This window comes from Rhipicephalus microplus, chromosome 1 (genome assembly GCF_043290135.1).
Source record: "Rhipicephalus microplus isolate Deutch F79 chromosome 1, USDA_Rmic, whole genome shotgun sequence".
Taxonomy (NCBI): domain Eukaryota; kingdom Metazoa; phylum Arthropoda; class Arachnida; order Ixodida; family Ixodidae; genus Rhipicephalus; species Rhipicephalus microplus.
This window is the reverse complement of record NC_134700.1, coordinates 199,011,425-199,024,965: the sequence shown is the minus strand read 5'-3', so window position 1 is coordinate 199,024,965 and position 13,541 is coordinate 199,011,425. Positions and strand designations below refer to the sequence as shown.

The 13,541-nt window shown below is 46.1% G+C and overlaps 1 protein-coding gene across 1 annotated transcript in view; it reads right to left on the bottom strand.

Moving 5' to 3' along the window:
• Window positions 1–12,118, bottom strand: part of LOC142803780 (uncharacterized) — a 38,246-nt gene extending 26,128 nt beyond the window's left edge. The window contains exons 1-10 of the mRNA XM_075889786.1: window positions 11,948–12,118; window positions 11,730–11,823; window positions 11,303–11,427; window positions 10,594–10,722; window positions 10,266–10,363; window positions 9,064–9,124; window positions 7,156–7,398; window positions 4,531–4,693; window positions 2,997–3,127; window positions 1–312 (exon numbers count right to left, since the gene is read on the bottom strand). Of these exons, the coding sequence (XP_075745901.1) occupies window positions 1–312; window positions 2,997–3,127; window positions 4,531–4,693; window positions 7,156–7,398; window positions 9,064–9,124; window positions 10,266–10,363; window positions 10,594–10,722; window positions 11,303–11,427; window positions 11,730–11,823; window positions 11,948–12,118 (1,527 nt within the window). The remainder of the gene's footprint in view (window positions 313–2,996; window positions 3,128–4,530; window positions 4,694–7,155; window positions 7,399–9,063; window positions 9,125–10,265; window positions 10,364–10,593; window positions 10,723–11,302; window positions 11,428–11,729; window positions 11,824–11,947) is intronic.
• Window positions 12,119–13,541: the final 1,423 nt, after the last annotated feature.

Genomic DNA, 13,541 nt, shown 5'->3' with positions numbered 1-13,541 from the left:
CACGCAGCCGTCGTTTGATCCAATGCTTGTGCCATCGGGGCTCTTGTTGACGCAGTACCAGTGCATAGCAGACACCGAGTACCAGATGCTCATGTCGCTTCTGTGCCAGAACGGGTACTTGACGTCCTTGAAGTTGAGCGCCTTGACCGATCGCTCGACGAGCGGCACGAACGTCACGTACATCTCGTCACCCTCGCGCGCCTTGTACTCCTCGGGCATGAGCACCACGAAGCTGGCGAGGGGATGCAATACGTACATCTGGCCCTGGGTCAGGTCCCGGGTGCTGGGCTCCGAGCCCGTGTGCACGAACGCCTGCGTTGCCACGACGATAAAAAAGTCAAAGCTATCGAAATTTCAATCGGCGTCACTACACTCGCCAACGCTTTCGTGACCAGTCGGATTCTGTATTCGACATCCTATCTACGTTTGCGCCAATGTGATGTAAACACGCTCGAATGCATTTTCCTCAAGTTATACAAGCGCGCCCTAGACCTCCCGATCTCGACGTCTAACAAACGCATTGCAGATTTAGGTATGAGAAACACGTACGGGGAACTCAAAGAGGCCCATCTTAACAACCAGTACCTGCGCCTTACCAAGTCGCACGCTGGGAGATGTCTCTTACACCGCCTCCATATATCCTACACTTATCAGGCAGAATAGCGGACCACGATCCCCGAGGACTGGCGTAGTGTGTTGGTTATTCAGCCTCTGCCCCAAAACATGGCTAGGGATAGTCACGAGGGCAGGTGAACTGCGCGGGTTACAGCCTTGCAAGGACGCTATAGCTCTCGCCACAGCGGACCCCGCATATAAAATCATCATTACCGATTCGCAGAGTGCGTATCAAAATCTTACAAAAGGTCGCATCACCAGTCGCGCCGCTTGAATCCTGAAGGGGTGTTGTTATCTAGACATACGTTTAATGATCTGGACGCCAGCTCATGCAGTACTAGTTGGTAACGAGGCTGCCGATGCCTCAGCCCGCTCACTTGATTACCGGGAACCTCCTCGTCCTCCATCGCCTGACGATTCAGAACCTAATCCGGTCACCTCCTTTCGCGAAATTACAGCCATGTACAGATCGAACAGGCTCCGATTTCTGCCACCGGCGACGGACCTAAATAAGGCGGACGAGCGCTGGCTGTTACGCCTCTACACCAACACAGTATTGTGCCCGGCAGTACTTGGGCTTTCTCGGAGGAATGCTTACATTGTGATCATCCGCTTGCGGATACTTTCCACGTGGTGTGGGCATTCCCATATAACCCAGTGGTCCCCCCGATCACTTCCCCTTTACCCCCTACCCGAGAGAGCTGGGAGGCTGCCCAGCTCGACTTCTGGACCTTGGAGGGACAAAGAGCCTTCGTATCTAGGGCGCGTGCCGCCGCGGAAGCCACAGGTGTCCCGGACTAGGGACTCCTCCTAGAGTTCATACAGGGTCGTTCCTTAAGGCCGCTGCTATCTCTCTTACTTGTAAATAGTATGAAAAAAAATGTTTTTCACCACCGCCACCAAAATGTTGACCGTGTCACGGCGCTGTAAACGTATGACATAAGAGAAGGGTCACCGCCCACTGTGGCGGTCTAGTGCTTATGGTACTCCGTGGTTGAACCGACGGTCACAGGATTGAATTCTGGCCACGACGGTTGCACTTTGATAAACGTGTGAAGGCTAGACGCCCGTATGTATCGATTAAGGTGAGCGTTAACGAACAGTGAAATCCCCAAGTATTTATTTATTTATTTATGTATTTATTTATTTATTACAAATAATTTTATAAACCGAGGGAACTGCAGAAAGGAGCGGTTACTACATATAAAAGTGGGCAATAATATTCAATAACAGAACACAAGTGAACAAAATGCCGTATTGTAAATGGCCCTTCTGATGTGAGTGTCAGTAATGAACTTGAGAATTGGGGCTACAGAGAGCTGGGGGACCAAGAATTTAGTGAGCTGCCAGAGCACATGAGCAGGACCCGAAATACTTTTGTGCTCACGATGACATAAAATCCAAAATGTTCCCAGAAGTCTTGGGTTGCCAACGAGACGACGCAGATGCAGCGTTGGCCACGACGCAATATGGCCCGCCGCTCGCATTATTTTAATTTCGCCTCGTGTGGCACCCTATATGCGTTTGACCTCGCCAAGCTTGTGTTTGATCCAATTTTCTAACTCTGCTCATACTCCGAACGCCAGAGCAGCATACCCAACACAGCTTGGGAACTCGTGGTGCCAAATTCTCAAACTTTCTAGTAATTAGAGTGACGGAGGCAGGAGGGTGATTCCAGTCTGTGCTGGTTGGGGGGTATAATGATGACGCTGCATAGGATAGCCGGCAAATATATCACGATTAAGACCCTCAATGTATAGGTTTTTTGCACACGAGATTTATTTCAATGTATTCATTATTATGTAGTAATTTTTGATAACATGCAACGGAGTCTTCCAGTGCGACTGCAGCACCAGATCGCGCAGCCTGGCGGAGAAACAAAGCAGTTTTGGACGGGACTGCTCAAAATAGAACGCAACGCACGTGTTTCCCTCCCTGCATGAGTGGGCAGATTGGGGCCTGGCTACACGGGAGACGCGCGCGTGCGTCTGTTTTCTGCATGCCCCTAACGACCAATGTCGATGAATTGGGAACGGGCCAATGCGACCCACCCAGTTTCCTTTGATCAACGCACGGTGCAAATTAGTGAGCACGCCACTACGAAGTTCTTAGCACTGCAGTAATCCACTCGGTGCAACAGGAGAAAATGAAAAATAGAAGATGAAGAAATGAAATTAAGTTCGTGAGCTGCTCATGATAAAATAATGTCCAGTACCTTAAAAAGAAGCGTATGTGGTTTCAGACTTTGTTCAGGAAAGGAGGACTGTGTGTGAGTGACAATGAACAGGGATGGTTATTGCCACCAGGGGTTAAATTAAGTGTCGTTCGAACTTCAAAAAGGCGGACTGTGAACAGTCGAAAGTGTGACTGAGAATCCGTACCATGAAGAAGTACTTGATGAATTCGGGATGTATCTTGACCACGATGGCACCATCGCTCTTGGGTAGCTTGAACTTGACGATCATCATGGTGCTAGCTGTGAGCTTCGCCATCGTATCTTCACCATGTGTCACTGCGTGTCGATGAAGAATGAACGTCTCTGAGGCCAAATTCGGCTAAGAGTCAGCGTAGACAAACAAGAAACCAAGATTCTGTAGTACAGCATTTTCCTCTGCAGCAATGAAAAGTGAAAAGCACTAATAGGAATCGCTGAGAAAGTCGTAAAGGCATGGGCAAGTCTTAAAATGTTTAGAGGAAACTTTTACGGGATCCTTGGTAAGTAACGTGGTTACTTGGGCGAGTTGGTACGACATGATTCACATAAAAAACAGCGCCAATAACGAGGGACAAGAAAAGAAGGAGACAGACAGCGGCACTGACTTACAAGAAGATTTATTTGCTAGAACCGCGCAATATATACTTGAGCAGCATCTAACAAAAAGAGAAAAGACAAATCAAAGAATCCTTGGTAAGCTTGACATCACGAGCACTTGCTTGTGGAACGTTCATGCGTTGCAGTGCAATCCTTTCACGCCTCGTAGCGTCACACGAATAACGTATTATTCAATGTCCGAAAAGAGTGGTTCGGGAGAACGTCTGGGAAAGCTTTTTAGAGAACATGGATGCTTGAAGAGATGAAAAATCTCGGACAGGATGTGTTGCTAACAATACTAATAATTGACATCGTGTTTCTGGCATACGTACCAGAAACACGATATGATTACGAGAGACGTCGTTGTGGAAGGCTCCAAAAATTTCGACTGCCTGAAGTTCCTTATAGTGGTCATAAATCTAAGTACGCAGGTCTTCCTTGCTTTTCTCTCCCATCGAAATGTGGTCGTCACGGCCAGGAAGTAGAATGTCACTGGAACCAACGTTTCTCGAACAGTTGGCCCCAGTTACATCCCTTTTTCAAGAATTTTTCTTTTTTTTTCTGATTGTTCGAGGAAACTATGGCTTCGATAGCGCCCGACTCTGCGCAAAAGGGGACAGTTCTGGAACTTTGGAGGCGACAAGTTAATGCTCATATTAGGATGGTTTAGACGAGCATGTCTCTCTACTACGCTATTGTACAGCATGCAGCTGCAATGCGAAAACAGTGGATGATGTAAAAACAATGATAAGATCATGACGCTACAATAAAGCATGCCGTATTGCCTTGGTGTCTGTAGGTGTATTTAAGGCACTGAAACAACAATAGTTAGGTTGGCACAGCATTGCTACCATATGCATACCTATACGTGTGTGGCTAGAAATTTTTCCGGGAGAAGCCACCAGGGATGGGACTCAACCACTTTTTAGTATTCGCGCGTGCATCTACGCATGTGCCATGAACGTGCAACATAGAAAACTTCGGATGGGTTTCAATCACTCTCCCCCTTTGGTTACGCATACCGGAGATTTCAGTTCACGTGATATGCAAGTACCTATAGATCGAACTATGCTCTATCTCTTAAGTCAACGGATTTTACTTACCTGGCTCAGGTTGGAGCGCCACCTTCATGGTACGCCTTCTGTCGGTGGTACCACGTATGCGCATTCCGGTCGCTTCGTCCCTGATGTAAGGTCTCACCAGGTCCGTGGTGATCGGGCCAATGGTCATGGCACAGTGGAACGGGTTCTTCTGATACACTGTCACCTGAATGACATCGGCACCCGGAGTACGAATGAGTGCACAGTGATGACTGAACACGTCGTTTCACTCTTCCTCTATTAGGTAAGAAGCAATACAAAGAAAAGTACTGATACGAGTCGCACTGTCAACTACAGGCGTGCGCACTGATGGACGTCCCCCGTCCCCTGGATTACCGATGTGGAGCGCGAAGTCTTCATCCCGTCTTTCTCTGTCGCAGCTGTCCCGTCCCTGCTTATTGTGCAGGATTGTGAAAATGCAAGCTTTTGACGACAGATAGAGGCCGAGCGCTCCTGTTGTTGCCTTCGAAGAACAGTGTAAATCCCGTATTTATCCCCGAAATGCCGGGGATCCAACACTGGGGGCTGCATCACAACGCTTCATTTGCACTTCTGAATGAAATGCAAAGCTTGTTTTCTAACCGGGGAATATGAGAGGGCGATAACCTTGTGCAAGTCTGTGCTGTTAACTGCCGCGGTGCTTTCTGCAGTGCCCTTTAATATGTGCGCCATGATGTCGCGTCTACATAATGATTGACATTTGTGTATTTATCAAACTATACCATATTTGGGGTATAAAGCATCACACGCGTTATTCGAAGGTCTTAGGTTCGGCCCCTGCCAGTGGCAAGTTATCTTTTCGTCCAGTTCTTTTTCTTCACATTTACGTTACAGTTATACTTCAAATAGCATTCCCTATGCTTTCATCGGCATCATTGCTTGTTAGTTCTCATTAATAATGGGTTTAACAAAGAGAAACAAGTCCTTAAAGTTGCGCTTCTTTCCTACACCCACTCACAGTGAATCATCACGATAAGGAAGTGTATAGTGTAAAAGATCTCGCTAGATGTAGACAAGACGTCTTCGACATATACGAGTGCCATATTGATAATTTGCATTTCTCACTGTTTTATTCCGTCTTCTCGTCCTTTCACTGCATGAAGCCATTTTTTAAAAATAGCGAAGCGTGAAAGAACAGTCATGGGGCGAGAAAAACGACAGCTGCGGACCAGATTGATCGCGCGATACAGAAAAAAAAAATAGTTCCAACGAGCAAGTGGTATCTTTCTAATTTAAAGGAAGGCTGGATTGACTACCATTGTGCTTTCCGCAGTGCAGCACGTGTCCCTTTCTTCTTGTTGCAGTGGTTTTGCTTGCAAATGTTGTTTTCGCAAGGGGAAGAATTACTGATTTCCCGATGATGCTTCCGCCTACGCGATTTGAACTACATTTGTGAGAATTTCAATAATCAACTGCCCTGCTTTGCCATTATAGTACGCCGTTGCTGATTGTGGCTGCCGATACTTAATCCTGCGCACTTTAACTTCGAGTAAAGTGCTTTGGCCGCTTCAACATTCCAATTCTCCTCCTCCTCACTTTGATTTTCCAGCCCTTGCTATACTACACTACTATATTACACTAAGAAAGGGAAAACAGTTTTTCGACAATCGGGTGGTTGTCTATTTTTTTATTTCTTAACCCTTTCACCACCTTGCGGGTCTCCGCAGAACTAGTTTGGACTGCACTATAGCGTACTGTACTGTACTGTACTGTACTGTACTGTACTGTACTGTGTACACTACAGTGTACTATTGTACTACAGTGTACTATATTGTACTACAGTGTACTATAGTGTACCAAACTGTGCTGCACTGTACTGTGCTGTACTATGTTATACTATATACTATTCGTGGCTATGGTATGTTTCGACTTCACTTTGCACAGCTGGGCCGAGTTGTCAGCGGTCGCCGGCCATAGTCTGAACCCTAGCTTAAAAACAGCTTCGCAGTTATCAAGACAGAGCGAAATGTTAAAAAGGCAAATTATGCGTTACAACTTATTCGCCAACCGAGATGAATGATCTTTCTTATCAATTCGTTTACTTATATACTGACCCATTCACTTTCAAAACTTATAACCAGCACACTCCGTGACATAGTGCCGACCAGTGAGTGAATAATGGGTATGGGAGCAGACTTCATTAATCTATTTCGGTCCACGCGCACGCACGCACGCACGCACGCACACACACACACACACACACACACACACACATACACACACGCACACACACACACACACACACACACACACAGACACACACACACGCGCACACACACACACACACACACGCACGGCGCGCACTCACGCACGCACGCACACACACACGCACACACACACACAAACACACACACGCACGCACGCACGCACACATACACGCGCACGCACGCACGCACGCACACACACACACACGCACACATGCACACACACACGCATACACACACGCACGCACGCACGCACACACGCACCCACAAGCACGCATGCACACACACGCACACACACACACGCACGCACCCACCCACACACACACACACACGCACACACACACGCACGCACACACACACACACACACACACACACACACACACACACACACACACACAGCAGTAACGAGGGAAAACGACTCACTACGACGGAGAGGGACTTGGAGTAGGCGTAGATGGCCTTGTCGTAGGAGAGCATGATCCTCGGCTTGACGTAGAGCATGCTCTTGCGTCGCATCTGGCCAACGTCGACGCGCGAATACCACAGCGAGATGCCGTTGGCCATGTAGACGGCCCTGTCGGCGCCAGCGCCCTGTTGAGTTTGCACCACCAGGTCCACGGTGTCGTCCATCACCTCCATAGCCTCGCTCGACAGGTTGCACACTTGCTGCAATGCGTCACGACATCGATGTCTCAGCACAACGTCTTCCATAAGGAGAGCGGCAAAAGAGCTCACAAGGGCTCAACGAAACACCCGTGGTCAGTTATGTATGGTGCAACTTAAACGCATCGGTCTGAGTGTAGTCACCGTATGAGAAAAAAAGAAGTCTTCAGTCAAGTGACATCTCCAAAAAATATGTCAAAACAGAACTAACTACAGATCTCAGCCAATAATTCCTGTAATACAAGTATACTCTCGATTTGATCGCGGCAACAAAGTTGAACAGCTTTTGATGAGGACCCCTCTTTTACGGTATTTGTGTATTCATTCAGCAGCCATGACAACATGCTTACAGGGTACACATTGCCGAAACTACCAACCATGACATTTTTGCAATAACGCTCCACAATGCTTGGATGAAGCACATGCCGTGATAAATTATTCTGCTCCTAAAACATTTCTGTCGCAATTTTCGTTAATTCGTCTGTTCTGGTAAACTCTACCTATTATATATTATATGCTAACGTACCTAGCGCCAGCTTCCTTTTTATGCTTATCCAACAATAACTATGGGCCGAATAAACGGGGAACTAATTAAATGATTCTCGCTGCTAATATTCTGCAATAGTTTGTTTGTAATTCAATGTGATGTTATCTGTTACAGAGAACAATATATCTACGTTTATGTGTACATTGAATAGTGCACTGCATAATTTCGCGATTTTGCTCTACGTTTTCTTCTCCCCTCTCCAAGAAACATTAGGGTAAATAAGTTAACCAAATGCAGTACAGCAGTAATGACTGCTGGAATAGACGTAGTACTTAGTAGTGAACAACATGGTTGCAGCACTACTACTACTACTACTACTACTACTACTACTAGCACCCTTACTACTACTAATAGTAGTAGACTAGAATTATATTATATTAAGTAGTAACAATAGCAATATAATAATAATAATAATAATAATAATAATAATAATAATAATAATAATAATAATAATAATAATAATAATAATAATAATAATAATAATAATAATAATAATAATAATAATAATAATAATAATAATAATAATAATAATAATAATATTTGTAGTAGTAGTAGTAGTAGCAGTAGTAGTAGTAGTAGTATTCTAGACAAAAGGAATTGATCTTGGGTAATTAATAAGTACAACCAGGTCGCTGGCGGCCGTCAAAGTGAGAAAATGGAGAGCTTTTGTAATCAAGTGCCCTTGCCGAAAGGCCACGCAGCAGAGTATTGTAAACAGCTATTGTACCTCATGGTGTGCTCATTCATGTCATGCGTGAAAAGACATGCGGGTAGGCGCGATGCATGTTGCATCAAAATAACTCAAATATTGCACCAGTGATGTTCTTCCCTTTTCGTTGAATTTGAAGGGCGTGCATCTTTACCTCGAGCCATGCGCACATAGATCGGGCCGTCCGGGCTGGCAAGTCCAGGAGCGCTTCAAGGAACCTGAAATCGCAAAAACGACCAGGAAATTTCAGGTTACATGAAGTCCCCTCGGACTGCCAAGCTCGTTGGCCTGTGAACGTTTCGCGAACTGCGCTCAAAGCGAGCGTTTCACAGACACAACAGCTTGCACACATCTCAGTGGTCACCGAGGTCAAAGAGCGGTGCAACCTGAAATTTCAACTGGGAACGCTTACCTCACGGGTTTCAACGCTTCCTCTGTGAGCCAGTATAAGGGACTCGCCTTTCAGAACAGACCTGCAGAACACATTTACGAGATCCTAAGGTGAAAGTGCAGCAGAGTTAGGAAGGCTTGCCGTTGAGAGTAGCTTAACAGTAACCATAACCATACTCCGAGCTAGAAGAAGCAGAAGCTAGAAAAATAGGCATATCATGTAACCCTTTGTGCGACGGTGGGACAAAGACATTTCACTTTTCTGTCTGGAAAAAAAAACTTTCACAGATCACCCGTCACACTTGGTGTAGCGGTAAGTCATTCATATATTATTTAGTCCTTCATAGTAAAAAAAAAAGAACTACGTGGTGTTGAAGGCCGCAAGTAGTGTTACTAAGGCGTTAAAGTTCGGTCAATTGGTCACAATAGCTTCTGAATTTTTCCCCTTTTCAGATTCATAGAACCTACCAATAAAAATGCCAGATAATTTCCTCTTTTTCTGGTTTTCAAAAAAAATAGTTTCCAATCATCACACGTTTTTGTAAATTGGCATAATACCTTGACAAATAAATGCATCTACAATTCAGTGTGAAATTGCCCCGCTTATCCTTCAGTGTAATTGCTGATATTAATGCACGGAAATACCTTTTGTTTATGTCATATACCTTTTGGAAAGTAGGCACATATTATGAAAGAACAGCTGTGCTAGATAGTTTCGACAGCAAAAGTAAGGACTGTCAAACAAGCAAGAAAGAATGGCTGGTGCTTGCGGTGAAGTAAGCTTTATAGAAACGGAACAGAGTGCTATGAAGGTTCACAAGAGGCGCAACTGAACGTAGTGTTCTCTTGTTAAAACAAGGTCCGCCCAACTTTCCTCTCCAGATTTTGAGAAGAGATACTTTAAGCTCATTGTTTCGGCCATTTTATTTCAAATACCAGTTGAAGCAATCGCTGCACGGTGCCTTCATGAGGCATTGGGACAGTGTTTTCCAACTTTTCCAAACACTTTCACGAGTAGGCGATGTAAGCAGCATGCCTTCCAGGCTTTTCGCAACGTGCACTCTACTTTGCCAATTCAAATTTGCATGTAAGCCACATGCTGCTTTGGGACACATCAATACGCACCAGCCCACCGGCGGGGTAGTAACTAAAGTTACAGTTGTTTAAAAAAAGAAGATAGTAAGTGTCTCACTGACACTGGCTACCCAAACCACGTCAACAGACCTTATAATTGAAGGCAGTTCCTGCATTCCACGCCTTGTTTTGGCTGGCAGACGGGTCAGCACTCGGACGCTCTTGCGCAAGGTGTCCACAGCTGCCTCCTACGCAGAAGATCAGGGTGATAGTAATCAGTCACGTGCGCCTGGATAATGCAGATATAAAAATGTATAATTGTCTCCCGTGACGATAGTCTTCCTAGAAGAACAAATGTGTTAACATGCTGCACTGTCTACAAAAAACCTTAGAAAAATAGAAAAGTAATGTTTCTTAAACCTAAGTATAAAGAAGAACAGGAGAGCAACGAGCATTGCAGCATGCGCTGCCCACTCACATGCACTCTGTAGTCCACCTCAATGGCGGGTCCCTGCATGGCGAGAACGGTTCCCGCAGCCACCAGGGGACAGGCTTGGTAGTGCTTGGACAGGATCTCTTCCAGCCGCCGGATTGAGAGAGACCTGAGCTATGGATAAGAAGAGTCGCTTTTTGCCCCCGATCAACCATCAGTCGGACGTACAGGTTGTCACACATGAGTTGTTCATGAACTGATCCCTGGTTGTTTAGATGCGATGGCTACGAGATTACTGGTCCGTCACGACTCGTGTCACCAAGCGTTCTCAATCATTTAATGGGTACTCCAAGTCCACCGCATACCTTACCTCAATTGACCTTGTCCCGTCATCGCTAAAATTAAGGGTATGGCCATGTAGGTTTTTTTACCGTGATGGCGACACGATACCCTTGATGGTGCTTTCCAAAACTTGTTTACTTCGCTCCGTTATGCCAAAAAGCAGAATCGTAAAGGAGAGCCAATGTGAGAAACCGCACCCACTGCGTTTCTGTTTTTGCACCAATTGCAAAGCTTGTTCTCTTTTGGACTTGATCATTGGAAGAGTGGAAGGTGACTCTCAGATTAAACGTTACTCTACCTAACGAAAAACCCTGCTCACACCTATGGGCACATTATATACGCGTTCTGATAACAAAGGGCCGCCGTGCACTACATCGCATCAGCAGATTGCCCAGTCCGAAAGCACGTATACCTTCGCCTTCTCGAGAATCACGCGGTCCTCGTCGATGGGCGCGAAGGCGTTGCAGGTCCAGTACAACGTCTGGTTGTTGAGCACGTTCTCTGCCTGCACGATTTGCACGGCCAGCAACTCGGCAGCTGCACAAAAGCAATGATAGACTGCTGAATGCACTCGCACTGGAATCCCCGGCGGATATGCCAAATCCTGCATCGAGCTTCAATTCCCTGCCGTTCTAATCTTAGCCCACCAATCCCACAAATCAGGTAGCTTTTTCAGCATGGGTTTAAGCTGTCCATCATAACTTACGCCTTACCATGAACTCTGACCTGAACCTGGTCATCAGCTGATTCTAAGAGTCTCGTCGAGGCAAAAACTCAGACCAACGGACAAACGAATATGTTCGCAGCGCCCCCACGTGCATGTGATGTGCCGCGCTTACTGGTGATGTTGTCCAATGGGTATTCCCTCTGGAGCAGCCGGTGGAAGTATGTCCTCTGTGCCAGGGTGCAGTTCTTGACAGGTGTCAATGTTGGCTGTCACAAAACAAAACAGGAACACGTGGACACAAGACGGCATCAGAAGAGTATTTCGACATCAGAAGAGCCATGAAAAAGCCTGAGGCACGCCGGTCAGTTTAGCGACACAACGTATGCGTACCAGCTGGAAGAGCCTCCTCTCTAACGTCTTGCTTGGCTTGAACTTCTCGCGCAGCTGAACCTTGGTTGTGGTTGGTGTGGTAACCAATGGCACGATCGAAACGGCACGCTTCTGGGTGGTGCTCACGTCGACCTTGCACACGCACAACACCTCGGTTCGGCCCGCCACCATGGAACTCTGCGCACGCGGGAACACTCATGCACATTTTGGTCGTCTCGGTGGTCTCGGCGTCACACGAGCAGTGCAGATTATATACCTACGTAAATAGCTTTGAACACTGGTCAGGTTGATAAGGAACCATCATCTATCAAACCGCACAGCAGGACAGTACACAAATTGTAGAGAGACGAGTGCACTTTTTCACAAGTGATTACTCGGAAACTGATGGTAACCATAAATAGGAACCAGTGACGATAAGATGCCACTACCAATAATTCACAACGTAGCCAAGAATCCTTGCGCGTTATCCTATTTTTTTGTTGTGTCCTGTATTACTGCGAAGTTTCTTGGAAGATGAGACTCCTGACTACAATACGCAGTGCTGCATTGGCGTGCTACTGCCATGACCACGAACATTTCTTCACTTGACAAACCTCCTTCTCAAAACAATTTGTGGCCAATTCGTTGCCGGTGTTCAAGCAAAGTCCCATTGAAAGACCCGCTAGCCCTCGTCTTTTCAAGCCTCACGTGCACACTGCAACACCTGAGTCACTGTCATCAGGTACATTTGGCGCGTTCTACGTGACGCACTACCGGAGGAGTGCTCGCATACGTTACACCACTACAAGTGGCGTTTCCCACATAAGCAATAGTGGTGCATAGTGCTGTGCACCGTCGTCAGACGCTGAAAGAACCAGCAGCAAAGAGATGGAGAGTGAGCATGGTCACTCACTTCCTCTCATCATTGCTTGATGACATTCAGTTTGCTTCTATCTCGTCTGCTACAGGTTTTTACGAAAATGCAATGTAGCTGTCGCATTTACTTGATTGTAGGTCGATTCACCTCATCTACGTTTGAAATATGACGTTGGGACATCGGGGAGGGTAGATTTACAATCTAAACAAAACTAGTACCACCAGTGACGGCGCTACGAACCAGAAATCGAAGACGCTGTGGCATGGTTACAAGATAACGTTTTCGTTCCGGCTCTTCTGTAAGATATGCTGGATTTTCTGGAATGCCATCTGCAACCTCAGCATCAATCGCGAAAAGATTTTCAAAAATAATCCCGGTGTGTTACCATGAAACTAGCTTTTTTGCATAGCGTTAAAGTCTTGCTGCGAAGCAAGTTTTGCACAGTGATTGATTTTTTGGAGCGGCAGGCGAGATTGTCACGCAAATACTAGGAGACCACGTCTTCGGATCATACACGCAAATGTCGAAAAAGTATTTCAATGCTACCAGAAGGTGGGCATGAAGACAAAGAGGGCTCAATTGTTATGACGAGTGACCACGTCTTGTCAGCCGAGTGACTACGTAGATAAATTTGCTTTATGAAGAGTGCTCACATGCTATTTTCTTGTTTTTATTTTTGCCTTGCGATTGAACAGGGGTCGACTTTAATTGCGTCAATTTACACTCGTGTAAATGTAT